Source organism: Haliotis asinina, chromosome 8, assembly GCF_037392515.1.
Source record: "Haliotis asinina isolate JCU_RB_2024 chromosome 8, JCU_Hal_asi_v2, whole genome shotgun sequence".
Taxonomy (NCBI): domain Eukaryota; kingdom Metazoa; phylum Mollusca; class Gastropoda; order Lepetellida; family Haliotidae; genus Haliotis; species Haliotis asinina.
In genome coordinates, this window is record NC_090287.1 from 50,376,055 (window position 1) to 50,403,453 (window position 27,399).

The window sequence follows — 27,399 nt, forward strand, 5'->3', positions numbered from 1 at the left end:
GCATGTACATATTTTGTCAATTCTACATGTAAAACATTTACACAGTAAATTGTTAGTCAAAGTTTTTATTAATCATTGCATGTTAAATTATGAGTAACATGATTTCCTCTCATAGAGTTTTTGACCTTTGTATATATTATATTGTTACTTGATCTGTGTAGATGGTCATACCTTGTTATCTGTATTGTCATATTTAAAAGTAGTTAAAATAATAATGGTTTCACAATAGGTGAAATATCATGAATGGCTTTCAGGGATATATCTTGTATTACTGAGAGGATGATATTGACTCTATGTTGGCAACAAGTATCAGTAAATTCTCCAATTGTGATGAGGGAACCTGATTTGTAATCCTTTTCTTAGCAAATACTTACTTACTTGAAAACAAAGTAGAGATAGAGTTTACTTAATTCAAAATTTCAGCAATTTGGGACATGTTGGGTGATGCACCAAAGTACATGTTTTTGAAACCACACAACAGCTGTCTTAAGTTTACAGAATACCTTCTGTATATAACTACCCATAATTTAGTAAGAATACTTGAGTGTCTGAACAAAACAAAACAAAACCTGAGGTAAATTTGAGTTTGGCTTTGAGTTGTGTTTTCTGCCATTTGTAATGATATTCCAGTAACACCACAGTAGAGGACACCAGTATTTGGCTTAAAGTTTTGTGGAGAGTGACCCTGGACCTCCAGCATAAAAAGTTATCGCTTTCACCACATCCAGAGCTAAGTGTGATGCTCTGTGTTTATATATAACAATAGATAAAACAAGAAATATACTTTAAATTTCCTGAAAATACTCACAAAAGATGAAATAAATAAGAATATAAACATAATTAAATGCATTGCTCAAAATGTTTTATTCCACAATAAGACTTAATCCAGTCTAATACAATGGAAGAACAAAGATTAAATCATCACAAAAAATGATGGCTAATGCTTCAGAGACTCGGCAATACTGACATGGGGGGTGGGGTGGGGGGGCGCAAGTTAGAGGCATCAAGTATAAATAAGAACTGTCAGCAAATGTTAGCTCCCCTAAGCTGATGTTAAAATTAATATGAATCTATTTTTTATGGTCTTTGCAGTTGTATTTAAGTTGCAATTAACTGATTTGAAAAATGGCAGTTTGTTTGCCTGTAATAAGCTTTTGTTTCACCACTGAATTTCATGTGCATATTTTTTAAGTTTCTAATGATTACAGCAGTTTAGAGGAGCTCTGATCATCACCATTTAGTGTTTTGATGTGAAAGCAGAATGACGGTAATGGCTGCCTTCAGTTTTCTTGCTTATACCTGATGCTGTCAAGCAGGAAGACTACATAATCACAGACCTGATGTTAAGACTGTAAAGCACTTAAGGTGATGGGATTGGGATGGGAACAGTCCAGTGGAGGAATGGGTGTGGTCATAAGCAAAGATAAAGTCCTTTATGACATTTCACAATACATTGTACTTTGAATCCTTCAGGTAAGGCAAATTTACACAACCTTTTTTTTATTACTTTGATCACAGATTCAAATTTTATGATAATGTTGAGACAAAACAGAAAATACATGTACTTCACTTTCTTCTTGGCAGATGACACACACAGTGATACACTGTTCTTTCAACACTGGAATTGTCTAAGTTATATTATCCAGAAATCATGGCAGTATGGTATTAAACTTAAATCATATACAGATATTCCAAACAGTAAATTGTAGAAAAGGAAGGAGCTACAGACAAGGGTTTTTTATCTTGTTATTTCTTGTCATACAAAGGGTACATACTTGTGGATGCTTACATTCACTCTTGGTACCATAATAAATTCTCTGAATTCCTCCTCTAACAGCTGGGTTCCACTGAAATGAGTCTATGATCCAAGTAAACAAAAAAGGTTGGTCTTATGGAAAGTTATATATTGTATATTCCATCTGACTGATATGTAAGTTGTTAGTAACTGTTTACAGTGTATGAAACTCCTACAAATCTCAGGAAGCCCACAGGCTGATAACTGAAAAATATTACTGGCCTGGTTAACATGTAACCAGCCCTGTATTAAATATAGGAAACCGAGATATGATGTTAATATAACGTAATTAATGAATTACTCATACTGAGGTGCAAAAGCAAATTACAAAAGATAACTTGGTGGTCACTGTTGATTCATTTAGTGTCACAGACACCTGAATCAGAAAAACGGGCAAATTCAGAATCTTTCTCGGTATCTGGCAAAAATGTTCTCTACATGTTCTTCATGCAATGAGCACAGGGGATTTGTAACATTCCATGTGAAAAGTAAACATTTGCAACCTCAAATTTACAAATACAGAAAGCATTCTCTAAACCAATCGTGTTTTGTGTTAGAGCAATGGGTAGGCTGCTCTGTAGAAGTTATGGTTTGACTGATCATGAACTAAACAGACATCATCTAACTGCCACATTTGTAAATTATTTTCGACATACATGTATTTCCTGTAGTGAACAACATGGTCAATTATGTACCCTTGGTGAATGTATTGGCCCACAGAGCTGGCTACAAAATAAAGTTGTAAGCCCGCCTTGTAGTTAGCAAGCAGGGGGCCGTCGGGCAGACGCTATTTCATACGCTGCTGTTGACCTTCAAAATACAAATGAAAACACTACTAAGTATCAAAACTGGAAGATGTTATTATGTCTCCCCTATGTACAACCATAAGATAATTATATATAAAAAAAGTAATTATAATTACATCCATTGTTAGTGCTAGCCCCAATTTTCAAGTCAGACTGCTAGATTTCTGGTATCACCAGAGGCAATACAAGAGCTAGTGTTCATTTGCTAATGCCATTTGCTTTCAATCTGATATAACCATTATAAGAATAATTTTAACACAGAGGGTCAACCCAAAGGAGAAAAGTCACGATGTTAATTTGTATGAGATCTTACATACAATCAATAAATGCAGAAAATACAGTACTCACCACTGTGGGTATATTCACATAAATATATGTCATGTACATCACCTGACATAAAAGGTCAGTAACACTCGTGTCAGTAGAGACTACAGTTTAACAAGGTATATGTACATAACAATGATGTGGTATTTACAAATGTCTACCCTATGTTACAATGGGAAGATAACTTGTCCAGAACAGAGTGCAAATAATGATGGTTTGTTTTGGCAGGTATGCTCACCTTGAAACCTATGTGTATTGTTTCCAAACCATTTCCTTAATATTATTGTGACATCACTGTTGCACTTAGATATGAGATCACTGATTGTCCATCATGTTACTCATTGAAGACCATGGTACACAGAAGGGTTCTAACATTTCTGCAATAATCACGTTTTCTGCATTTTCGTTGTAAATATGGCAACATGTAATATATTATATCATAGCTAAGACTTCTTTAGAAACCAAAAACATGGGGCACTCTATTTTCAGGATAAACACACATCCTAGCACACAGGTCCACACTGCTGCAGGGATGCTCACACTCAGGGCAGAATACACTGGGCACATAAATAACAATAAGCCTTGAAGTTAAGACACTTCGTTGATGACTAACGTGACTCGCTTCTTTCCCTTCCTGGACTCTTTGTGAGACTCAACTGCTTGGCTTCCAACAAAGGAACTGTCAGGATGAGCCATGCGAGCTACATCTTGCCTGTCATTCAGGTGGTCCTGCAGGCAGTGGAAACGAACTGGTTAATATCAATATAACACAGTACATCTATATTTATACTTGGTGCCAAATACTATAATTGTTGCACTTATACAGTTTTTTTATGAGAGTGGTTCCACGTTGTTCTTGTACCAAAAAAATGTCTAACACCTAACTGGGTAACCATGAAATAGCTACAGTGTAATCATAATCAGTGCAGTAGGGTTAAAAGTGTTACTTATATACTGTAAAGAAATTATCACTTTTGTTTGAGTTCAACAATACTTTCAAACACACTCCTATTCATAGAATATCCTTCAAAGAAATTCACTCTGGTACATTACAGTATACTGGCAGCTTTATACCAGCTAAATAACCACGTGTGTACATATTCAAGTTTGGGCCAGAAAAACAAGTGGTCAGTATTATCAGCAACAACCTATGCAGAAGAGCTGTGAAAACATGCAGTCAACCAAGTTCTGAGTCTGCCTTCCTTATCTACTTAAGTAGCCTTTAACAAAGGCAGTTACGTGCTGTCTACAGTTGGTGCAGTTAACACTGCCTTGGCCATGGTAAATAGCCCCGGGGCTGTTGAAATGCCAAACAAGTGGGCTTTCCGTTGATAATGAATTCCATGACAGACGAAGCATAAAAACTTCTGATGGTGGTGATGGATTGGCATACATGAAAATAATGGTTTTGAAGGTCAAGGCTGATCATGTAGTAGTCTCCTGGCTTGATGTTCCTTCGTAGAAGTGTAACTAAAAGGGTGTTTCCATAACAGTCTCAAGTCTTCCACCTATGAGGAAGGTCAGCACAACTGCAGGTGGAAATTCCCAGTCAAGCAATATGTAGGCAAGTCACCATTTGGAAGAGCCTGTGTAAAATGCAGACCCTCACTCAGTCCTGTCAAACAATGTTGTATTAGCTGAAGGGCTCTTCCACTTAAGCTTATTCCTACCTCAACATACAGGACCTATGGCCATGAAGAGACTTCTATTGTGCCAGGTGTGCCTGCTGAAAAGAATTTTTAATTTGGATCTGTTGCATTTGAAATAAATCCTCAGAAACTTTAGACTAATTGTCCGTGTGGACCTTGCAGACAATGGTAACAATGGCTCCCTTGATATAGGTTTCTTCCAACGTAGTAGCATGAGTAATAATCATAGCAATAGCTTCTCTAGCAGATAGAATGGTACTAATAGACAGGAGGGTACTGCTGATGACAATGCAGTTCCCCATCTTGTACTAAGAGAGAAAAATGTTCTATTTAGGACACAATGATGTAATGTCAGCATCAATTTGGGGAGCGTTTGCATGGACTGACAATGTGTAAAAATGACAGTCTTTTAGGAAGAACAGGGGCATCCTGAGATATCTCTAACCCTCTTCAGTTAGATGAGCTGAGTCTCTGTGTCCTTCCCTTTCATGATAAATTATGTGGATTCATCACCTGCTGCATGTACTCTTCTGTAATTGAAGATATAAGGAGTAAGAGCATGATCCATACACCCCTTGAGGAAGTAACTGTCATCTGAGAGTGACAATTTCGCTAGCGACAAAGATTGACGAGAGGGTGATAGTGACAACTGGAGCATTCTTCAATGAGAAAACAGAACAGCAGACAGTGGCCATACCTTAAAGTTTTGAAGACAAAGCATATGGCTGCATCAGGGTCGTGTGACCTGTAATAAAGCTCCTTTTCTCACCTGAAATTGTTTATGAAGGATAGTTCAAGTTTATCTCTTTGTTTACTCACTTTGATTCTGTGTAGTTTGTCGTCTAATTCCATTTTTTCTGCTGGCAGTTCTATGACTTTTCGACATTTTTCATATATATTATCAATGGCCATGAGAATTACACCATACTCTGTTCTCTGAAATGAAACAGTTTGATACAGTGGTCATTCAATACTGACAGGAAAGAAGCTGAGAGAATCTTTTCATTTATACATAACAATCATTGTTTTATCTGAATACGTTGGATATCGCTGTATGTTGGTTTGTATGACGTCTGCTCACCCTCTTCCTGAGGTCCCCCTTGGATAGGGCAAAGTTGAGCTCCTTCTCCTGGTTGGAGTCAGTCTTGGCCTCTTGCTTCTCCTGAAGCCGAGCCAGCTGGGAGTTGATGGATACCTTCTGCTTGTTGTGTTCCTGGGACATCTCATCCATCTTCAGCTTCAGATGCTCCAGCTGGGGACATATGACATACTGTTACTATGGTTATGCTGCTTCAGAGGTATGTCCACCTTCCACCATCACGAATCCTTCCTCTGTTCACTAACATGTATGCCACCCTCCTGCACTACTACCACCATCTTTCCCTGATACACCATTTTACCTCACCTTCTCCATGCATGCTACCTACCTGCCACACAATCTTCTCCATGTACCCTCACCCTATAAACACCAATCAGCTTGACTATATCCATCACATGTATACCCAACACCAACACCCCCACCCTCCCTTTGTATAACCGTCACCCTAATCTGGGCACCCACCACCAGTGTAAACTCATCCCTTCTGCACCCTTCATACCCCCAACACTGCACTGTGCCCCCTGCTTCCCCAGCCCAATGTCCACCCACCTCATCCTCCATGGCCACCAGATTGTTGACTAGGTCTTTGTTGGATTCACTCAGTGTCCGGTGTCGCATCATGAGACCCTTCAGCTTGTCCTCTGATGATGGCAGATAGTCTGCAAATACAATGCTCAGTTTACTGTACTCCATTGTTGTTAGACTTAATGCTGACAACCCTTACCAATAACAGTATGTGAAAGATACTAGGACTACCACTGTGAGTTTAAGTTTTATTTCTACACTAACTCAAAAGGAATGATATAATTTTGTCTCCCACCATCTTTAAGTTATGTTGTTGGTCAGAAGAGGCCTCATTACACAGAGACTGATGGTCAAACTATCACAGTGACTGATTCATCCAGGCCACTTTCATGTATGGTGATATTGCTGACTATAGCATGAAACAGCCTTTGCTCACCCTCAGGCATGGCATCAATGACTCGCAACAGGTACTCCTCATACTTCTTGTACTGGACTAACTGCTCCTTTAAGAATCTGTGTCTGCAATCAAAAACAAATGTTTTGTCAAAGCGTAACTTTCCTCTCCAACCTAAGTAATTTGCATCATAAACAGCTACATGGTGCAGCACCTTACAACTAGATTCTACAGCCAAGTTAAGTAAGTAAGTTTAAATTTATGCCGCACTCAGCAATATTCTATCTATATGGCGGTGACTGCCAAGTTAAAGGTGCCATTTTCAAACTGTTTGGGTATAAGCATTCAAACAGCATGAGGCAAGCACCAAAATCAAAACAGAAATGAAAAGTAGTTGGAATATTTTGGGGGCACAACTGTTCCATAACTGATAAAAAAATAGATAAAAATACAAAAATGATACAAGTTGTAGCTGTTCACCATATTCATAATAATTGATTAGAGGCATTGTTTGTTGGTCAATACTTAGAGAATACTACACAAGATCTCATTACATACGAATTATGCAAAACAAGTGTCCTTGCTATGGTATCTGACAGATACCATGGGAAGGTCACAAATTTCCTGTAATTCGTATGTAATGAGACCGAGTGTGGTTTTTTATTTATTACTCACATCTTACATGCATTAATTTGACAAAAAAGGATATTTTTGTTGTTAAAATGGTTTCAAACCAAAACCAGTTCCATAAAGAGGTTGTGGAAGAATTTTGTACTGTTGTACACCTTTTGCATGATATCACACTGTAATGACATCACTACGCCAGCCCCCAACTGATGTCACGAAGCATGTCAGCTGTCATCACCTCGTACAGCTGCCTACAGTAAACTTCCCGTCACTCGGCAATAATCACTGGTGGAAACATTGCATTTACGTTTTTTGACGGATATAATGTCACTGTTCAATTCACAATTCAACAGTGACATGGCAATGTTTGCAATGTTTACATTCCCACAATGCATAAAGTTGTAGAATGAAAGAATTCATGTGTTTGTTTTGAATGAAAAATAGTTCCATCACAATGTGACCTAACTGAGAGGTCATTGGTTATCCAATCAAATTGTTAGAATCTCAGGTCAAGCTGTTACAACACAGGTCAATGCCATACAACACTTACGAGATTAGTATGCAACTACCCACACGTTGACCATGTGGGTGAAAAATAAATAACATTTCAACTTTCAGTGATAGGAAATATCCAGGATTATAATAGTTACTGTTTCTTATAACCAACCCAGTGATGGAAGTCAACACACCTCGCTTTCAGGTCTTCCAACTGTTGCAGAAGCAGGTCATATTCTGATGTCTTCTGTATTCGTAACCGGACTTCCTGTTGATATTTTTGCAATGCTCTTCTTCTTTTAGCTTCATTTTCTTGGATAAACTTTTCAAATTTAGAAACTCGGTCTTTCATCTGAAGACAAGAGTCAAACATAAAAGTCAAGCAACTATGTCATAGCAAAACAAGAAATCGAGAATCTTAATTTGGAACAAACTACTTTTTAGAAACTTCGCTGATTGCACAACTAAATCTGATTGCAACCAATCCTGAATTCTGAACACTCACGCCATGAAAGGACAGTATTAAGACAGAGGTTCATAGGTAAACATGACAAGTAATCTCTATGGGAAGAGAATGCAAATATGCTAGGAAGTAACACCAAATGTACATATATATTATACATTAAATAAGTTTATAAATATTTTTTTCTTTCCCTTTTTAACCATGACAAAATGAAAACCTATATACAATGTAGTAACATTTGATACAACATATTTTCTAACCTGTTGTTGTTTTTTCTGGACATGTATCTGCCTCTGCGAGCAAGCTTCCATCCGTTTCTTGAACTCATATCGCTTCTCTTCAAGGTCAGCCTGGACCTTTTCTACTTCAACATCCTTTTTCAGGAGAAGAGTTTTCTGCAAAGTGTTGATACCAGTTTCAATAAGTTTGTCCCCTGATTCCTTGACCACAGGAAATGCAGAAATTTCATCTTCATCTTCCCTGAAAGTAATATACACACATACAGATAAGTGATGTTTTCTCTACCATTATCAATAGTCATAATGCAGCTACTTTATGTCCTGCTGATTTCTTAAAATCCCATTCTGTGGGCATTGAGATGTTTCAAAAGTCCTTTCAGATATTACAAAAATATTAGCATTTATGACCTAGAAAAATCTCTCTCATTCTTACAATCTCCATGCTATTTTTAAGAGAACAACTAAAATCAAAGGCCGAGTACAGACACATTTAAAAATAAAACATTTTGAGCCAAAGATCTACATTTGCTGCAAATATGCTTCTTTGTTGAGAAAAAAATTGAGTAAATCTCCATAGATTTCTTACAGTCTCGAGAGACATTCTGCAAACAAATAATCAATACTAATTGATGTCCAGGTGGTTTCGGCAGCAGAAATGATAAATACCTTCACTTCAATCAGTGTATTACATAATCATTTTAATACATGCAACAAGCATTCTTAGATTAAATGTATATATTAATTACTCATAGGAACCAAAAGAAATAGATTGAACTGTACTGAGTAGAGTAATGATCATCGCTTAGAAGCGTATTTGATCCCCGTTTGTTATACACTGGACAATAGGAAAGTTATATATACCAAATAAATAATGCATTTGACCAAATTCCCCCCAGTGTAAACTAAATCACAGGCGATATCACACTCGTCACGCTTGTGCGCACCTGTCGATAGATCCTCCATGTAGAACAAAGTGACCCTAATTACAACAGTGTAGCTTCATCAAACATTGATCGCTTCCTCTCACCTGTCGTTTAATTGTGTCACGAAGACATTCCTCTTTTGTTGTTCTAAGTCTAACCTATATGGCCCCGATGCTGCCATATTTGCACAACTCTGAATTTGTTGTTTTTGTAGCCAGTAAATCACGGTGCGCTATGAGTTTCCGATTATCAACATTTCGCCGCCATTGCAAAACAAGTTTATGCAAATAGGAGCACCTTGGTGATCAATGGTCATGTGATTCGTACGTTGGTCATGTGATGCACTAGCGCGAGCGCTCAACAAGCAGCCCCTCTGACTTCAAATATACCAAACTTTACTAATTTAATTAAAACTATCAATCACCTAGTGTAATTTGATAGTAATAATATGCCACGAATAATGTTTCCTGTCAATTTATAGCCTGCTCTCTGATCCTTATGAATAACACACCTAAGTGACATGAAGTAAAACGGGGAAAGTAAGTGTACACTTGAAACTTGGATTTGACCATCAAATTATAAACGTTATCATAATGCCACCGGGCTGGAAACATTTGCAGAGACTAAAAGTATGAAATACAGGGACGGATACAGCTTTTTGAAAAGGGGATGGGTGGGTGGAGGAGTGCACACTATTGAAAAAAAGGTGCACACTTCATTTTAACGGGAGGGTGCATTGATATTATAAAAAAGAAGTGATCCCTTAATGCACTCATGCAACACAGATAGGAATTCGTTCAATAAAAATGATGAAACAGAAGGAGTACTGCCTGATTCATCAGTTCTACCTTGCACTACTGATTCTGAGATACGCCACATAAATGCGATATCTGTCAGCAACAGCAGAAACCACAACTTGTTTATTTGTTATAAATACTATCAGTGATACTGTGAGACTTTGGACGTCCAGACAACGACATTCAACCTGCATGTGTTTATCTCGAGCAGTTGTATCAAAGGCCGCAGTATCCCATTTGTTACTAAAGATGAAGGTGGGTGTATCATTATTAACTGTTTCTAGCTGCACATTGTATTATACAACATTACAGGCTTTTCTGATCAACAGGCGTTTTCCCTCAAATCTTCCCCCTTTTGACAAGCCCCATGAATGCGACCCTAAATGATGCGCGATCATTATCAATTGTATGTACTTGTGGATAACGCTAAGAATGAAAAACAACAAACAAAAAACCACCAAACACTTGACTTTGCCCTTAGCACGACCCTTTTCACGGGCTAAATGCTATGATCTGTTGTCCTGTACTAGTGAAGACTTAACATTGCAGCACGTGTGATGTTTGAAACTGGGTTGCTGCTGGCTTTAATCAGACCGCAAGTGCCAAGCACTGCTACCCCTTTAAGAAGACTATTCTCGGCCGCCCACTATATATAAATGTATAAAGTTGCCCCATTCTTCATTATGCCGCCCAGTTGTCCAAGGTCCCACAGTTTCCTGAGAAGCAGAAACCTATTTTCTTGGATTCGAGTCCCCATTCACAGATTATCTTTTTCATATTTGTCAGCACCACAGCCGTACTCGTAGATGTCACGAAAACTGAATGCCGAACAAATACAAATTTCTAACACGGGTCAACATTCATGTATGTTTATATTGTATTCAAAAGTCCGCGTTTGTTTGAATACAGGTACTGGCGTTGTTGAGCTGTGTCATATTTACTGCCTCTGGGCTGCGGTTGTCGACTGCAACAGCCAACATGCCAAAACCAAAGAAGACCATGATGACCATTCTGAAGATGCCACAACCTCAAGTTCATGTTGACCTTGACCTTTGTCCGACATGCATCAGCTTCACGGAGGAAACTATTGACATAATGATGGATGTCGTCCTTAGTAAGGTCATCATATGTGTTCACATAGTCACCTAAACTAGCTACAAGGTGTTTAGGTGGTCCAACAGACACAGGGTCTATCCGGACATAGAAGGTCGGGGTAATATCCCCGTTGGACCAAACTGAAAGACGTTCAAATATTGTAAAATTTGCTTGTTGTTAACCAGCCTGCCACTGACGCTGGCGTCTGTGAAACAGGGACTTGTGCAAAATATATAGTAATTTATCGCCCAGACCTGATTAATTCAAAGGGCAAAAGAACTATTTAACTGAAAAAAATGGCGTTAAATCCAAATACAATGTGTTATTTCCATACTGCTCAGAAGCGATATGTCCGAACCCCAAACTCACTTACTGAAGAAGCAAACTATATATACACTGACCGTCGCCACATTGCTACATACTTGGTGTATGTGATATGGAATGTTGTCCATTCCACTCCATAGTCTTCTGCGTTTGGAATGTATCCTGCTTTATAAAAAGCCTCTTCCCATCATTTTGCAGATATTGGTATTCTGGATTCATGTGGTGTTTTGTGCTCTATCGTGGAGCAGAAGACAGGGAGCCAAGCTATCGGTGCTGTGTGTAACATCCTGTGTGACATTGTCGGCATCGACGACTTCGTCAGATTTATCACAAAGTAAGCATATCGGGAAGAAAAATACAACATACTTTCGCCCATACGGAGCATCCAAATTTGAGTCAATGGCAGTTAACTGTTTTATCTCATACTATGATAATTTCTTTACGATTTCAGTGTTGCCATTAATCTTTCTGAGTCTAACAGTGATGAGATGAAATACCCAGTGCCCTTATTCTCGAAACGTTCGTAGCCCTAAGAATTCTTAACTTTGATCGTAGCCAATGTGTTAAGAATGGCCTTAAGAAGTCCGTAGCGCTACGAACGTTTAGAGAATAGTTAGCCAGGACTATAAACACAATATTCAAAAAGATTTGCATATGACGCGTGTGCATCTCTCAACAGAGCAGACTTAGATCCCATTTACTTCTGCGAACTGACGAAAATGTGTCCAATCTTCGACCAGGGAGATGCGACCTTGACCGAGCTCAACATCCTTCCACTGAAAGGACCCCCAGGTACCTTTGCCCTATTCCACCTAAATAACCATGCTCATTTCGTCCATTATACAACGAAAGATTAAGACAGATTTGTTGCTCTACTCCACACCTCGAAGTTCGACACCTCCATTGATCTTTCGTCGGACATTTTGTACGTAATATGTAAAATAAACAGTACATTTCAGCCTCAACGTTGTCATGAAACCTTTTATCAAAGTGAAAATTGCGACATCCGGGCTGTATGTTCCGGATAAAAATTATACATATATAATCTAGTAAAACAACTGTTTTATGCACAGGTGATCGAACTGTAAGTTTCACGTACAATTCAACGAATGGCACAGGTACAGGTCAGATCAACATCAACATCACGACTGTGGATCATTTCCCTGTATGTGAGTAATACTCATATACTCAGTATGGCCACACTTAACACATTATACTTTTAGGACAACCATATCTAGAATGTAATGAACACCAGAGGGAGGTTTTGTGACCATGATGATTACAAACATTAATTTCAACACCAGCTGAATGTGGGCGCTATGTCAGAGGAAAGTAGAAACTGACGCATGCCTGGACGTTTTCTATTTTGGTGAATTGAACACCTGGTTTAGTAATGACAAATATTGCAACACACAAAGAGCAAACCTTGGACTCGAACCCACCAACTTGATACAGTTGAGGGACGTAACTGGGCTTCCCTCTACCTCACTTAAATACTGTGAATATATAGCCCTCTCTGGACCATGGAAACTTCCTTCAAAGCTACCAAACGGACCGATGATCGCTTGTCTCAAGTTCGGTTTGTTTGATTCCGCTTATAAGAATTATTTCACGCCAAAGGGCGTGGCTCGTATTTTCTATTAGTGGGGTGTTTTTTCTGATAAAATGCTGTTTCACGTATCTGTGGTTGTAGCAAGCAGTATCCTGATACAGAAGCAACCACCAGGCTTCTACCCGACAGCAGTGAAGCTGTCGGCGGAGAAGTCCCCCGACTGTCATCCCCAGAAACAGGAGTGTGAAACTTGGAAACACGGCAACTACACACTCACAGTGTGTAAGTAAAAAGTAAAAGGGACTCATTGAGCAATACCCAAAGGCAGGAACAAGTGTTGCAGTAACTCATGATCTACATACGGTTCGATGTAGTGCATTCATTTGACTAAAAAGTGAAATATTTACAACCTACAATTATATAAAAGGCTTAAACACCCCGTGGAATGTAATATGGCTCCGTATGTCTTATGTTGCAGCGGTGTGTAATGGCGAGTGTTTCAGCAAGCATCCCCATAGCAAGGTGTATGACCAGAAAAGCATGAACTTCACCATTACAAAGGAGACTTAGGACAGCCAGCACTTACATCGCCGTTACTTTATTCAGTGTAATCAAAGCATCTTTAAAAATGGGTGAATACAAATGTTTTTAAGATCGACATTGAATATGAAACCAGGAAATAAATAATGTACGATCAGATAGAATTTGACAATGGTTACGTGATAATTCGAAATACATGGTGATTATTTGAAAAAAAACACCGATGTTTGGTAACGTATAATCGACCGCAAAGTATACCCGAATATCAAATGATATTTCCTTTGTATTGTTTGCCTGGTAGTCTGACTGTATCCATGAGTTTTCAAGACAGTCACACATATAACGCACCAATTTAATTGACTCAGTGTAATAAAGCATTTCTTTCTATCTGCATGTTGTTTTGTTCGTTGGCAATCAGATTGTTATGAGCCCGTCTGTGCCTTTCCCATTCACAAGTTGACGAAACGCGTATCACTGGGATCTGTCTGTGACGTCATGGCATTCATCTGACAGTGTCTATGACGTCACAACATTGTCTTTACAGACGGGATTGTGAAATGACAGGTCATCTCACACTTTCTTCAGTTATTGTTACTACGGTGCCATCAGACACAAATTCTACTCTTGTGCCTTCACTTGTTTCAGCACTCAGGTATGAATAACATGTTCGTGTTTATTTACAACCAACTAGGGGTGACTTATGTAAATAATGTTTGGTCGTGAAATTATGGTTTCAATCAAAACGTAGCTATGAATAATTATACTACAAAATTCCAATTAACCAAAACAAAAACCCGAAATGATGTCACGAATCAAGTATTGTCGCCCACATATAATTTTTATATGTATGTATGCGAGATTGCCAGCGTGTAAGCGTGCACGTGTTAAACAATTAGTCTTGTTGGTGTCAGTAGCATGTGTGAACGGAAAGTAACATTGTCGTTCACGTCATAGAAACGACAAGATCACGTTTGTCTATGACGTCATAACATTCCCTGTCTTTAGCGACAAGGGAAAGCCACAGTTAATCATATCTCTTCATTAGAAAGCCAGCATGTTAAACAGCTTAGCTTGTGGACAGTAAGTACCGCATTTATATAATAAATATTCAATTATGCTGCTTATGGCAACGTATCCGTTTTCAAAGTTAAAACCTCCAAATAGCGATATTAGTCGCATAAGAAGTAAATAATTGACGAGAGCTATTTACTTAACGAACAAATTTCGATTAAACTCTATTTTTCAGTTGACGGGTGAAACCATTAATTCTACGAGATGGTCGAGTTGTGGATTACATCTTCATCACTCCTCGCTGGAGCGTACGTTGCCTGGAAAGGTAAGCAAATATTAATATGTGAAATATTTAGAAACATGATCATATATGCACCATATTGGTTTTGACTGGCATGTTTGTTTGCCAAACATGTTAAATTATGCAATTGTTACATTATGTAATACTATGTTGTTTGAGTGTGTTTACCCTAATATTTGATATAGGATATTTTGCATTCATTAAAATTATTTTACTTATTTTTCGTTACTTTCGAAATAAAAATATCATAGCAGAACTTCTACATGAGAAAGAACATATATTACAATGGCTGCTTTTTTATTCGTAGATGTCTAAAACTAATACATGTATTTTGTAACTACCACGTTGAAATGAATATCTTAAAGGTAACCGGGTGTCGTTGTGCAAACAACCATAGCGCTTTTAACTGTCTATGTTTAGTTACAAGAGTTACGATCGCCTTAGAGCTAAGATCGCTGTACAACGGCACACTAGGCCCTAGAGATCCTTCAAGAGTAAACTGTCGCCACAATAGCCACTGATAGAGAACTTACGGTATAAAATAAAACATAACAATTGCCAGACTGACAACAGCACCCAAAGACTTTACAGGAGACTGACTTGCAGGTCCTTACTTACACAAGACCCTGAAGCTGATTCTTACAGTATCAACAGTTTTACTGATAGTGATGAGGTCTGTGAAATCTGCCTGCCACTAGTCTGTTGGCAGGCGCTTGTTTTGTACTCTGGTGTTGGACATGCAAACACATAGATTTCTCTTTTAGATCGGCCGATCGAAAAATCGGCCATGTTTGTTACCCATGTCAGCAGCCCGAAACTTGCAAGTCTAAGACAAACAGTCTGACAATGACATAAGCATATCTTGAAATATAACTAACGTATTTTCCCGCAAACTGACATTTCCAGAGGACCAAACGGGTCCGTTATCCCACCTCGTCCTTTTCACTCCATTATGTTCCAAATACCACATAGTTGATAATGGAATTGGCTACATAAAACACGAACTGACAATGAACTGCAATTTTTTGAAGAATGGTTCCAAAATAAACAAGTTATACTAAAAGAGAATAATATTCATGCTCGTTTTATGATTTCAGGTTACTGTTGGTTTCGACGAAAACCAAAGCAAGTTGTACGATGGGAGGTTATTCCCCCTGTAAACACTCAAAACCTGCCAAGTGACAGTAGCAGAAAGTCCTCAACCACCGACTCAAAGCCATCCTGTCACAGAGATGGATTCTCGGATTCCTTCTTTGAGTTCAGTTTCAGAAGTTCAACACTCAGGTCGACTAGGTACAATAGATCTCATTCCATTAAACATCAAACAAACAGATCAGCTTTGAACAAGAACCCTCCTGGAAGGATCTTGTCCCAAGTGCCAACTACAGTTAAGTCAGATCCAACTCTTTCTTCAGGAGAACCATTCAAAGAGACGAAGCATGGATTGTTGATGGAGGATGACTTCAGGGATATGTACGAGATCCTGTCTCAAGTTGGAAGGGGCACCTTTGGCTCAGTGTACAAAGCAGTGAAGTTGGACACACTTGACGTTGTGGCTGTAAAACGAGTAAGGCATGAAGGTGATGCAGACCTTGCTCTGACAGAGGTGGATATACTCAAGTCACTACAGAACTGCCCAAACATCGTCCGTCTATTGAACTGCTTTCACTTCGAGTCTGAGATAATCATCATCATGAACCTAGCTTCTGGTAGCCTCAAAGATGTAGATATTGTGTGAGTAGTCGCTGTACGTCTCCAGAAGTTCGTTTTGTTATTGATATTGTCTTGGACTTGTTTATCAAAGATGCACTGTGCAATGTGCAATTCAACGTTTAAGAAGAATGTCAGGTAACGGGTGTTCTTTACACATTCCTTGATATGGTATGTTAGCATTATGTCGTTCTTGTGCGTTTCGCTAAAGCATCGCAGTCCTATATCAGCGTTGACTGCTCCCCTACATCAAGCATCTGTAATAATATTGATGATGATTTGGATAATGATGCTTTAGTGCTAACGCGTCACACTTCCACTCCGTGAAGGAGTGTGCTATGCTTGCAGAATATTGATCAGCGTAATTACGTTAACTAACTGAAACTTTCTTATATTGTGTTCCGTTTCATTGCAGACACGGGGATTCTGAGTATATCATGAGCCTATTTCTGGACATCCAGACGGCTGTAGGTTTTCTCCACCACAACATGATCGCCCACAGAGACTTGAAACCTGCAAACATCCTTTTAGATGGAAACAAGGCAATCCTCGCTGATTTCGGCTGCGCAAAGAACGTTCGGGGCATTTGCGGAATGGAGATGTATGTTACGAGCACTGCAGGGACATATGCTTATATGGCACCCGAGGTTCTCAGCAATGTTTGCCAGTATTCTGCCATCAAGGCTGACGTGTGGTCCCTCGGGTGTATAATCTACTTTTTGCTGGCGGGGGAAGACCTATATATCGGCGAATGTGCGGAGTTCACCGTCGTAGAGCACGCTGAAACACCTGTGGAGTTGCCTGAGTTTGTAAAGGCCAGTGCCATCAGCTCTAGTCTGGCTGACAGTATGAAGGCAGCCCTTCAGTACGATCCAACAAACCGCCCTCCTGCTTTAATGCTGTAACATTTTGACACAGTACTATATACCGGGCCTGCTAGAACATTTAGCATCGATGTACACTACTTATTGATAGCCGATGCTGTATAGAAACACGCCATTCTATTTTAATAGATATATTTTTTATTAAATGCATTCGTGTTTAGAAACTATACTGATTTCATTTTATTAATGTTTGAATATTCAATAATCTTGTTTTTATTTAAAGATCAATAAGTTGAAAATCGTGCATAGTCAATTATTATTCAGTCATAAGTGACAGACAAATGAAATTAAATTGTATGTACTCGTGTTGTTTATATTCTTTTGTTGCTCAGATAATTTAATCTCGAGAGATATCACTGAAACCCAGGTCAGTATAACATGAATACCTCACTCGAAAATGGACAGAAAAATTAAAATGCTTGATCATTCGAACTCCAAGGTTTATTTGTTTAAAAACAATAATGTCTGAATATTTAAAGACTTTTGGTGTCCATCCAAAAATAGTGTTTGTTCCCATTTCAGATAAAAATAGACAGTGTGGTGAAACAATCTCTCATAAAAGTCTTTAATTTAACTCAGAATCGATGTAACATACACATTTTGTCAATGCCAATGCTCTATAGATTAATGCTCTCCTACATGTAGAGAGTGAGGTGTACGGTGACTAAAACACTTGTTTTGTATTAGTGGGAAAACAGACAGCATATAAATTAACCTATAGATAGATGCCTTTACATTGAAGTTGTGTTTTAATTTACACGAAGACACCTACAGACAAAGGAAAGAGCCAGTATACAAGTACTCTGTTCAGTAACCCATCGATAAATTGCGTCAGATCATGATTCACTTTACAGTCTAACACACAAACGAAGGATACATAAAACAAATAGAAGTACAAGAGAAATGCTCTTAGTTTGTGAGTTCCGCAACTATACTGTTATATAACGTACATTTCAAATGAAGTTGCTTTTCCCAGTAAATAATAAATACTATGGTATTATTGAGGGGGCAGAGGCTTTAAACCAACAGACAGTTGTAAATCCCAACTTTAAAACGATTCAACAGTGAGAACTGACAAGGTTTTTTGGTCAAGTACACAAGGTCCTCGGATGGTAACAGACATTAAACTTGTAATTTTCTAACTTGTCTGCAGCCAGGTTTAGGTCTCCATGACTCAAACATACGCTGTCACTTAATTGCCACATGGTACTGGTTCATGAACCTTGCACAAAACCTGTGTGCAGCACTTTCTTCAGTTTCTGTAGCACAAACTGGTAACGTACATTTCGGTCACGTACATGTCACACTAGATCAATTTAGTCATTATCTCGCTAACTAAAATCAACTTTGGATGGAAACTTATGATTGGGATAGACCATGTAAGTTACATAAACATAATTAGCATCACAAGACTACTTTCAGGGTGGGTTTCACAAAGCCTTATTTCAGAATGACTGTTGTACTTCTGACGCTGAATGTTTATGGTACAAGTCGCATAGATCAAACCCAATATTTACCACACACAACATCGTTCAAAGTACGTCTATGTTTTTACATACGACAGTGGGACATCATTTGGACCAGCTTGTTGGGTTTCAGTGTATGTTTATCAGTTATTTTACAGAGTTAATGTCACATTTTAAAAAGAAACGTGGCGTTGTCGTTTGGTAATCTACACAAGTCTGTACAAGCTTACATCAACATGCCTGTTTCATATGCATTCATGTACGTGTGTCCCACAACATACGCGTGTTTTCGAAATGAATGGAATGTTGAAAGACAAACCACGTTGTTGTTGTTTCTTAAAGACATAGACGTTACTGCTGTATGGAAATGCGATCGGTTGACGGAATGGTAGAAAAGATTTATAATGTTTAGCTCCACTGCAACACTATTCATCGCGCCCACTGCGCAATGTACGAAGGAAATTGTGAGCAAGATTGCGATGAAAACCCTGAGTAATCTGAACACAAGCCAGGTGCTGGAAGCTATTTGCATTTCGGTTGGGTTTTCAACTTTTTCACATGCAAATAAATATGTTGTTGATTAGCACAATAAAATTAAATGGGCCCTTGAACCGAGAGCCGTTAGCGTAGAGTGGACTGGGTCGAGTATAGCGACCCAGGTTTCGTTCACGGATGTTTACAACCGCACTTGGTTACCTCCCTTTCTAAACAGCTGGTCGCGCTGGTCATGGATGAGTCACCTCATCGACATTGATCGCTACCTCGCACGGCGAAGTCATAGATACACTATTTTGCGCCTGTGTGTCTCAGCGATCCATTGTGGTCTAGTGGTTAGGATTCCTGGCTTTCACCCAGGCGGCCCGGGTTCGATTCCCGGCAATGGAACGTGACTTTTTTTTAAAATCCGTTTTAATGTTTGCAATTTGTCGCATAAAACCATGAAACTAATGACGACAGAATCTTTGATATGTGGATATAGCGGGAACAAGATACGATAATACCTTTCACAGTTCACTCCAGCCAATTTGAAGTACTGGTAAGCTTTAAATACACGGACAGTAAATAGAGTTACAGTAATATGATGGGAAAAGAGTTTGCTACAAAAAAGAATAGAAAAAAAACGTGTACGACAGCCGTTCATCATATTATATACTGAGTTAACGCCGCGATCAGTGTGTCCATAAGCAGAATTACAGTAGGGCGACAAAATACACGTACCTGTATATGTAATTATGAATTTTCTCTGTTTTCTGCTCTTAGTCGTTTAAGATAGTTTTTAGATAGCGCATCTGACATTCAAGAATTAGGGAATAACCATCGAGAAACGAGTGATTACGGGAAATATGTCCCGGGTGAAATTAATGTTCACAGTCCCGAGCTTTAGCGTGAAATCGATAATATGTGAGCATTACCTTCACTTGAGACGTAGTTCCTGTAATCACTCGTACCTCTTAGGTAATTCTTTGCATTGTCCTTTCTATAATTAAACCCAGAAACCAATATTTATGAATTCAAACTCAAAATGGAATCGAATACGAACCACAGTATAGGATCAATCAATCAGTGTCAAGAATGACTAAATTGCACACTGTGCAAATATCAAAACGGCGTTACACGGGATCTCCTCGCCTGTATGGGGAATAAACAGTACTTAGTAAACAAGACACAAATATTCCCACCCAGTTGTACAAAGCTATGTAGTTTACCTGACACCTTCCCCAATTATGAACGCATTTTGATATACGTGCACCGACCTCCCACTTTTGTAGACAAAACTGTCACAATGTAAACGCCCCTGACGTTTGATATCTCACACAACCATTTAACAGCGGTGAAAAATATTCGAGATAAGTTAATGTACCGTCGATATACATACTTATTTGTATATATTTTTTGCATGGTATGAATGCTAGCGCTGCGGTTACTGTATTGACCGGTATCACCTATTTAAACCTAAAACTGCCTCCATTACACAACATATCTCTCCAATAAGGACGGAACTGGTGGCCAGTATCTTTCGTTTATTGGCGACCTAGCTTTGCATAATGGCGACTTTAGCGCGTATATTGGCGCCCCACTTTCACATACTGGCGCCCTATTACTGACCCTGTCCTAACGCAGAAATCAGAACAATAATACCCCTGTTATTGAAATACAGAAACAAAAACGCAATGTTTTCATCCATCAATTACACGTAAAATGTCACTCTAGCACCGTCACGTTCCACAACAAAGTGTACAGATTTAGTAGCAGTATAACGGGGATAACAACCAACTGATCTGCAGTCAAGTTGTACATACATTGCATAAAAGTAGCACTGTCGTCATGTTTTGCTGGGTTTTTTTGTTTTTTGTTTGTTTGGTTTTTTTTTGGTTTTTTGTTTGTTTGTTTGTTTGTTGTTGGTTTGTTTGTGTTTTTTTGGGTTTTTTTTGGGGGGGGGGGGGGGGGTGTTGGTGAAAAAAAAACCGATATGAATTTCATTTTTTTTTCAAATTTAAGATTTTTAAGCAATCACCATATTATTTCCTCACCTCAACGACATGTACTTTTGGTCAAGTCTGTATGGACAACGGGCCCATTCAAATAAAAAGCGGTTTTAACCAACACGCGAACACGACTCCCACAATGCATTCTTCTCCTGTGGTGTGGTGACGTTATTTGGCCTGTGCCAGTGATTACATGTTTCTTAAACTCCTAAAAGCGACATCGGTAGTTAGGTTTACATCGACCACTTTGGCGCAAGAATTTCTGACCTGGATGACACATGTCATCGGTTCCCAATTGCGCAGATCGATGCTCATGCTGTCGTTCACTAGATTGTCAGGTCGAGATTCGATTATTTACAGACTGCCGCCATATAGCTGGAATATTGTTGAATGCGGCGTAAAACTGTAAAACTAACTTCATTCACCCCTTTGAGTCCTTACCTCTGTGACAGACTCAGCGTCCTATTCAGATCATCAGATATATAGTCTGGTTCATAATTATTGAGAATTTTTCTTCTTACTTTGAGCTATCCTAACACCTCAACTGATTCACTGATACTTAAAACTAAGTAATGGTATAAGGGAGGTAACTCATCTTGGCCTACTGAGTATAGTACAATTAGAGTTACCTCCCCTGAATTTGTAGCAGACGTCATTTTCCTCAGCACTGTCAACAATGTCTGCTGAAGATAAAAGAAGGTTGATTTTTGAGTTGTGTAATCAAGGAATTGATGATGTAAATACATTGGCAGAGAGAACAGGAACTCCTCTTTCTACTGTGTATAGGATTAGGAAGAATTTTAAAGAGGGAAAGGATTTTGGGCACCAGAAAGGAGCAGGGAGACCCAGAAAATTGGACTTCTCAGATCGCGTCCGGCTGGGAATTTTAGCGTCTAAAACGCAAAGGGCAAGCATCTCCAACATCAGGTATGAAATGATAGAAAGGGGATCAACAGTTGTATCAAAATCTACAGTTAGAAGAAATTTGATTGATCTTGGATGGGAGAAAAAGACTGGAATTCCTTCTCCTCTCATGAAACAAGAACATAAAGACAGGCGTGTTGAGTGGTGTTTGGCACATGAAAACTTTGACTGGGAAAATGTGATTTTTACTGATGAAAGCTCAATATGGGTATATCCCAATAATGTGAAAATATGGACAAAGTCTGCGTCAGCACCGTTGTATCGACGACCTAAATACAGCCCAAAGTTTCATGTATGGGGAGGGATATCCTTATTAGGAACGACCCCGCTGTGTGTGTTTGAGGGAAATCTGACAAGTCAATGCTACACTGACATATTAGATAATTTTCTCCTTCCAAGTGCACATGTGTTTTATGGAAATGACTGGATTTTGCAGCAAAATAATGATCCTAAACACACCGCAAAACATGCCAAGCAGTGGTTTCAGGAGAAAAATGTGACTGCATTACCATTTCCTGCATATAGTCCTGACTTAAATCCCATTGAGAACATTTGGGGGATGATGAAGGAATGTGTGAATCAAAAGGGGTTGACAAAAATTGAAGACATGAAGAGAGAAGTGGTCCGATACTGGGACAGCATAACTCACGAGACACTAACCTCTCTGATAGGAAGTATGCCTACCCGTCTTAGACTGTGCCGTGAAGCTCAAGGAGACTTGATAAAATATTAAATTGTTACCTACACAACATGAAAAGGTCAGTTCACTTTCACAATACATTCAATTTTATCTGATTTGTTCTCGTTTAATAATATGAAATGCTTTAGCTATTCTCAATAATTTTGAACCATACTGTACTTAATATTTTACTGCCAGACAGGGGATTCATTCCATCCTTTTCATATTGCCAGGAATCTAAAATCCGCACTGCTCATTGCTATTTTTCTGTACTGTTATTTTTTGCGAGAGTTTCCAAGCTTTGATATTCAGCAACTGAGAGGCTTGCCAAACCGTTTGGTACACTTTCTTATTCTGCCTGTTAAGAAGTAAGCATCGGTTCATCATAATCTGCTCAACTATTCATGTGGTCAAATTCCCGTTCTAAGTTTTGCGACTCGCACAGAAAATCCTCATCTACACAGTTTTTGCCCCTTTGCAGACTGACATAAAAACTGTCACTCGAAATGCTTCCATTCAAAAGCTTCGGAAAATGTATTTTGAGTGACAGACACAAGCAACCCTATTCGCCTGACATGGTTTGTTTTGTATCCCTCCCCCCAATACGCTGCCTCGTGCACAGTAGAACGTGTTCTTAACGTGTGTATCGTGCATACCGTGCTACCCATATATAGGGCGCCAATATTGCTATTGCTGTGTTCGGGTGCAAGGGTTACGAAACTAGGGCGCCAGTATGCATGATTTTAGGTTTAAGCGCAATAAACTCCTCAGACTCGCCAATATTCGCGCGGCTGGTTGAGTCCGAGGCCGTTAGGCGAATCTTCGGAGTTTATTCCTTACGTCACATCGAGACATCAAGATGGAAGTTCAGAACGCAGTAGAGGTGATAAATGTACAAAGCTAAACATGTATTTGTAGTTTTCAACCCTTGCTTTACTTTTATATGAGTAAATATGCGAAGAATACTTTGAGATACATATTTGTATCTCAGAATACATATTAGTTAAGGCTGGTGGTGTTGTGGGGTCTCTCTTAATCATGCACGCACAACACTGGGATTGACGAATATTTAATGAACAGTGACAACTGACATCATAAATCGAAAATTGCGTCTGAGTGAGTCGGGTTTTACGCTTCTTTGACACCATACCAGCAATATCACAACAGAGGACAACAGAAATGGGCGTCACACTTTGTATCTATGTGGGGAATGGGACTATGTGGTGATGGGTCTTCAGAGCGACAAGCGAACGCTTCATCCACTCGGCCCCTTGGAAATAGTGGAGAATGCATGCCATTCGTAACTACTCGCCTCTTTCCGTAACTTGCAAGAAAGCCATCCGACTTGCCGGAATGACACGAGTAGTTACGAATGCAATACATGCATGTACGACGAAAGAATCATTTTACACAGCACGGATTATATACTCTTCAAAAACGTTGGGGAACTGTACTTTCAATGTACATTGCTGAAACTGGGAGATATATGGGACTGAATCAATGCTGATACGATAATAATGGATGTTTTGGTAATTCATCACCACATGGATTTCATTCAAAGCAATGCTGTTCATTCAGTTATTCCCCTTGTTGGGTGACTGGAGTATGTCATGAAACTTTCAGGTTTACAGTTCTCAGTCAGTAGTGTGTGATCTGACCCTGAAAATCCTTGACCATGCACAGATGCATGAAAATTATCGGGAAAAAATGGGCTACAGTGATTTATCCACCTGCCTGAAAAACGTCAAGATTCATGCACTTGTAGGAGGTTCCCACGTTGTGCACGTGCTTCTCATGCATTGTGTCTGCGTGTGGTGATAAAGTGAAATGATGCTGCATACCCTAGTTGAATGTCATTGTAACGTTCCTCAGTGGGTTTTCTTTCTACCAGACTTCAAAGTTCAGGTTCCCCTACCTTTTTTGAAGAGTATATACATGATTAGGCAGACATAAGTACATATGTATGTAAAATTCCCTTCCCTGTGCCAGATTGAAGACATGACCTATATATGGTGTTTCAACGAGGCCGTAGGTTTTCCTGTAACCCACAGGGCTCCCCGCTGTGCTAACCAATTGTCTAATGAGGAGATAAACGCATACAGACCTTGGACAGGTTCGAACCACGACCTGTATTCAGATCCAGGTGTTATTTATCACTATAAACGAGTTTCCAAGATACGTGTCAGCGCGAGGTATATTTATCATGACACACTTTGATAAACGGTTTGTACATGGGTCAAGGAGTTAATGTTTGGACAGAGCATGATAGTATTCTAAAGTGCTTTAGAAAAATTCTAATTTTGATGATAACGCCATAATGTTTAGCTAGTTTCTTGCTGTCTGTGACCAATACAAGAATATTTCCCGGTGCATTTGTCTGGAATAAGTCAGACAGTTTTGCAGTCTTTACAGCTATCACTGAACATAAAAGAAGAAAAAGGCTATAAATTATGCATTATTCTTAGTAAGTGCTTTCGTGATAAAGGCAAATACGTTTCTCGATTGACAGTCGGGACAACTAAGATGTGAGAAAGTAGTCAGGAACATAAAATAACTTTCATGTTGACATCCTGCGTGTCAGACACCACGCAGAGGATCCCAGGTTTAAATTAACCGACAGTACCTCAAAACTTGTTGTGAAACGGGGATTTGGTGGTCATGTTCACTGACAGGTTGACTGACTTAGTCGTTACTTACATTTTCATGCTCTCTTTCGTCTATCTGAGTATTCATAAGCTGCCTTGAGATATTGATCACTGCAGAGGAAAGTGGTATTAAAAAGGTCAAACTGAATAGTTTCTGATTCACAAGATTAACACTTTACGTAGGGCAGAATATTGAAACCACTTATTAACACCACTGTCACTACATCGTCGGGTCCAGCACTCCAGCGAAATATAAGAAAGGTAAACATTGTACATTACTGAAACACTACACAGGTGAAATTCATTAAGAGTATTTCCATCGACGCAAGTATGGTTGTTTTCCATTTAATTCGAACAGTATTTTTGTTATGTAGAATTGCTTCAAATCAAAGATTATATTTAAATTCTTTATCTTAAATTTATTTAAATTTATCTTTATCTACATCAGTCGGAAAGAATAATCATTTGGAAGAGACTAAAACAAAAATATCAGTTAAGACACGATGATCCTGCAGGTCACTTATAGCATGACCGAGTTACAACTTGTTCATAATCAAAAATATGGACAATCATATGGCTATACAACTTGCTTGATTAAAACGTCGGCTGTACAGAATAAAGAAGCTGTATGTCCATAATATTGCCCTCTTCAACTTCAATGCTAATCAAAAGAAGTTGTTCATAATCGTTTGTTGCAGTCGTAGTATCATTCAGTGTTTATAGGTGTTAAGTACTGTTGGATTTTTATACGCTAAAATATCATCATATGCATAAACGGGACTAGAGTTGATCAGTAATTAACAAAATCGGTGACGGTATAAACACACGAGGTTTGTGGCGAAAGATAAAGGAGATTATCTCTTAAGAGTACCTGGACTTTGAGTTCTCCTGCAAATGGAAATGGTATGGAGACGCATATGTACCAAATCACAATACGGATTAGGTGAATGTTTGTTACGATAAATTATTCTAAATAAAATGGTTTCCAATACAGAAAGGATCTTTGTTATGTTATACAGGTCCTGATTTAGATGATGCGTCATCCATATGAGAAGAAAAAGAAAGTTCTTTCAAACACTTTGAAGAGTAGCCATGCATATAAGCGTTGTATTCACTGGTATGTGATACCTCTGCATATACCGAAACTGTGAATTGTGTATCACCATTGACAGATCAGATCTTTGTTTGCAGATGGCGCCAAGCATTACTGTAAACACGGATGGGTATGTTCCGTGATATTCGTGAGTGAATGAATTTGTTTCACGCCTAAATAATTATAGTCCAGGGGTTCCTTTCACGAAGCAACAGATTCTGAGGTTAACCTTTACTCCCATTCTATAAAATTGCACAAAGATTACCCTAGTGACCTAGGATCACCTTAGCGCCTTCAGTCATTTAACATTAAAGGTCACATGCAACCAAAAAATCAAACATGATTAAAACACATTTATCACTTATTCATGACATATAATATACATTGCTGCTTTAAAAAAAAACAAATAAACACAATTATAAGCGTACAATCGCGATTCAAAAGTGCAGTATTTTGTACTTGGGCTTACTTCCCACGAAACGAAGCCCTCGGGAGACCGAACCCAGTCACATCGGGTGGATATGCACTCAAGTGTAACGACGGCTTCCGAATG

General features: G+C 38.8%; 3 protein-coding genes and 1 non-coding gene across 4 annotated transcripts; 3 read left to right on the plus strand and 1 right to left on the minus strand.

Moving 5' to 3' along the window:
• Positions 1-846: 846 nt before the first annotated feature.
• LOC137293478 (uncharacterized) lies at positions 847-9,614 on the minus strand. Its single transcript, XM_067824043.1, has 8 exons — positions 9,444-9,614; positions 8,438-8,657; positions 7,909-8,066; positions 6,635-6,717; positions 6,223-6,332; positions 5,656-5,826; positions 5,394-5,510; positions 847-3,654 (listed from the first exon to the last, which is right to left on the minus strand). The coding sequence occupies exons 1-8, from the start codon at positions 9,518-9,520 to the stop codon at positions 3,514-3,516; spliced, it is 1,077 nt and encodes a 358-aa protein (XP_067680144.1). The 5' UTR covers positions 9,521-9,614; the 3' UTR covers positions 847-3,513.
• Positions 9,615-10,305: 691 nt separating this feature from the next.
• Positions 10,306-14,036, plus strand: LOC137293479 (countin-3-like). The gene is made up of 7 exons (XM_067824044.1): positions 10,306-10,391; positions 11,046-11,250; positions 11,754-11,889; positions 12,235-12,347; positions 12,629-12,724; positions 13,249-13,389; positions 13,586-14,036. The coding sequence occupies exons 1-7, from the start codon at positions 10,329-10,331 to the stop codon at positions 13,675-13,677; spliced, it is 846 nt and encodes a 281-aa protein (XP_067680145.1). The 5' UTR covers positions 10,306-10,328; the 3' UTR covers positions 13,678-14,036.
• A 733-nt stretch (positions 14,037-14,769) lies between these two features.
• On the plus strand, positions 14,770-17,863 carry LOC137293476 (cyclin-dependent kinase 3-like). Its single transcript, XM_067824041.1, has 3 exons — positions 14,770-14,983; positions 16,057-16,693; positions 17,085-17,863. The coding sequence occupies exons 1-3, from the start codon at positions 14,923-14,925 to the stop codon at positions 17,572-17,574; spliced, it is 1,188 nt and encodes a 395-aa protein (XP_067680142.1). The 5' UTR covers positions 14,770-14,922; the 3' UTR covers positions 17,575-17,863.
• Positions 17,864-19,832: 1,969 nt separating this feature from the next.
• On the plus strand, positions 19,833-19,904 carry Trnae-uuc (transfer RNA glutamic acid (anticodon UUC)). The gene has a single exon. It is a non-coding gene; the product is annotated as a tRNA-Glu (tRNA).
• The last annotated feature ends 7,495 nt before the right edge of the window (positions 19,905-27,399 follow it).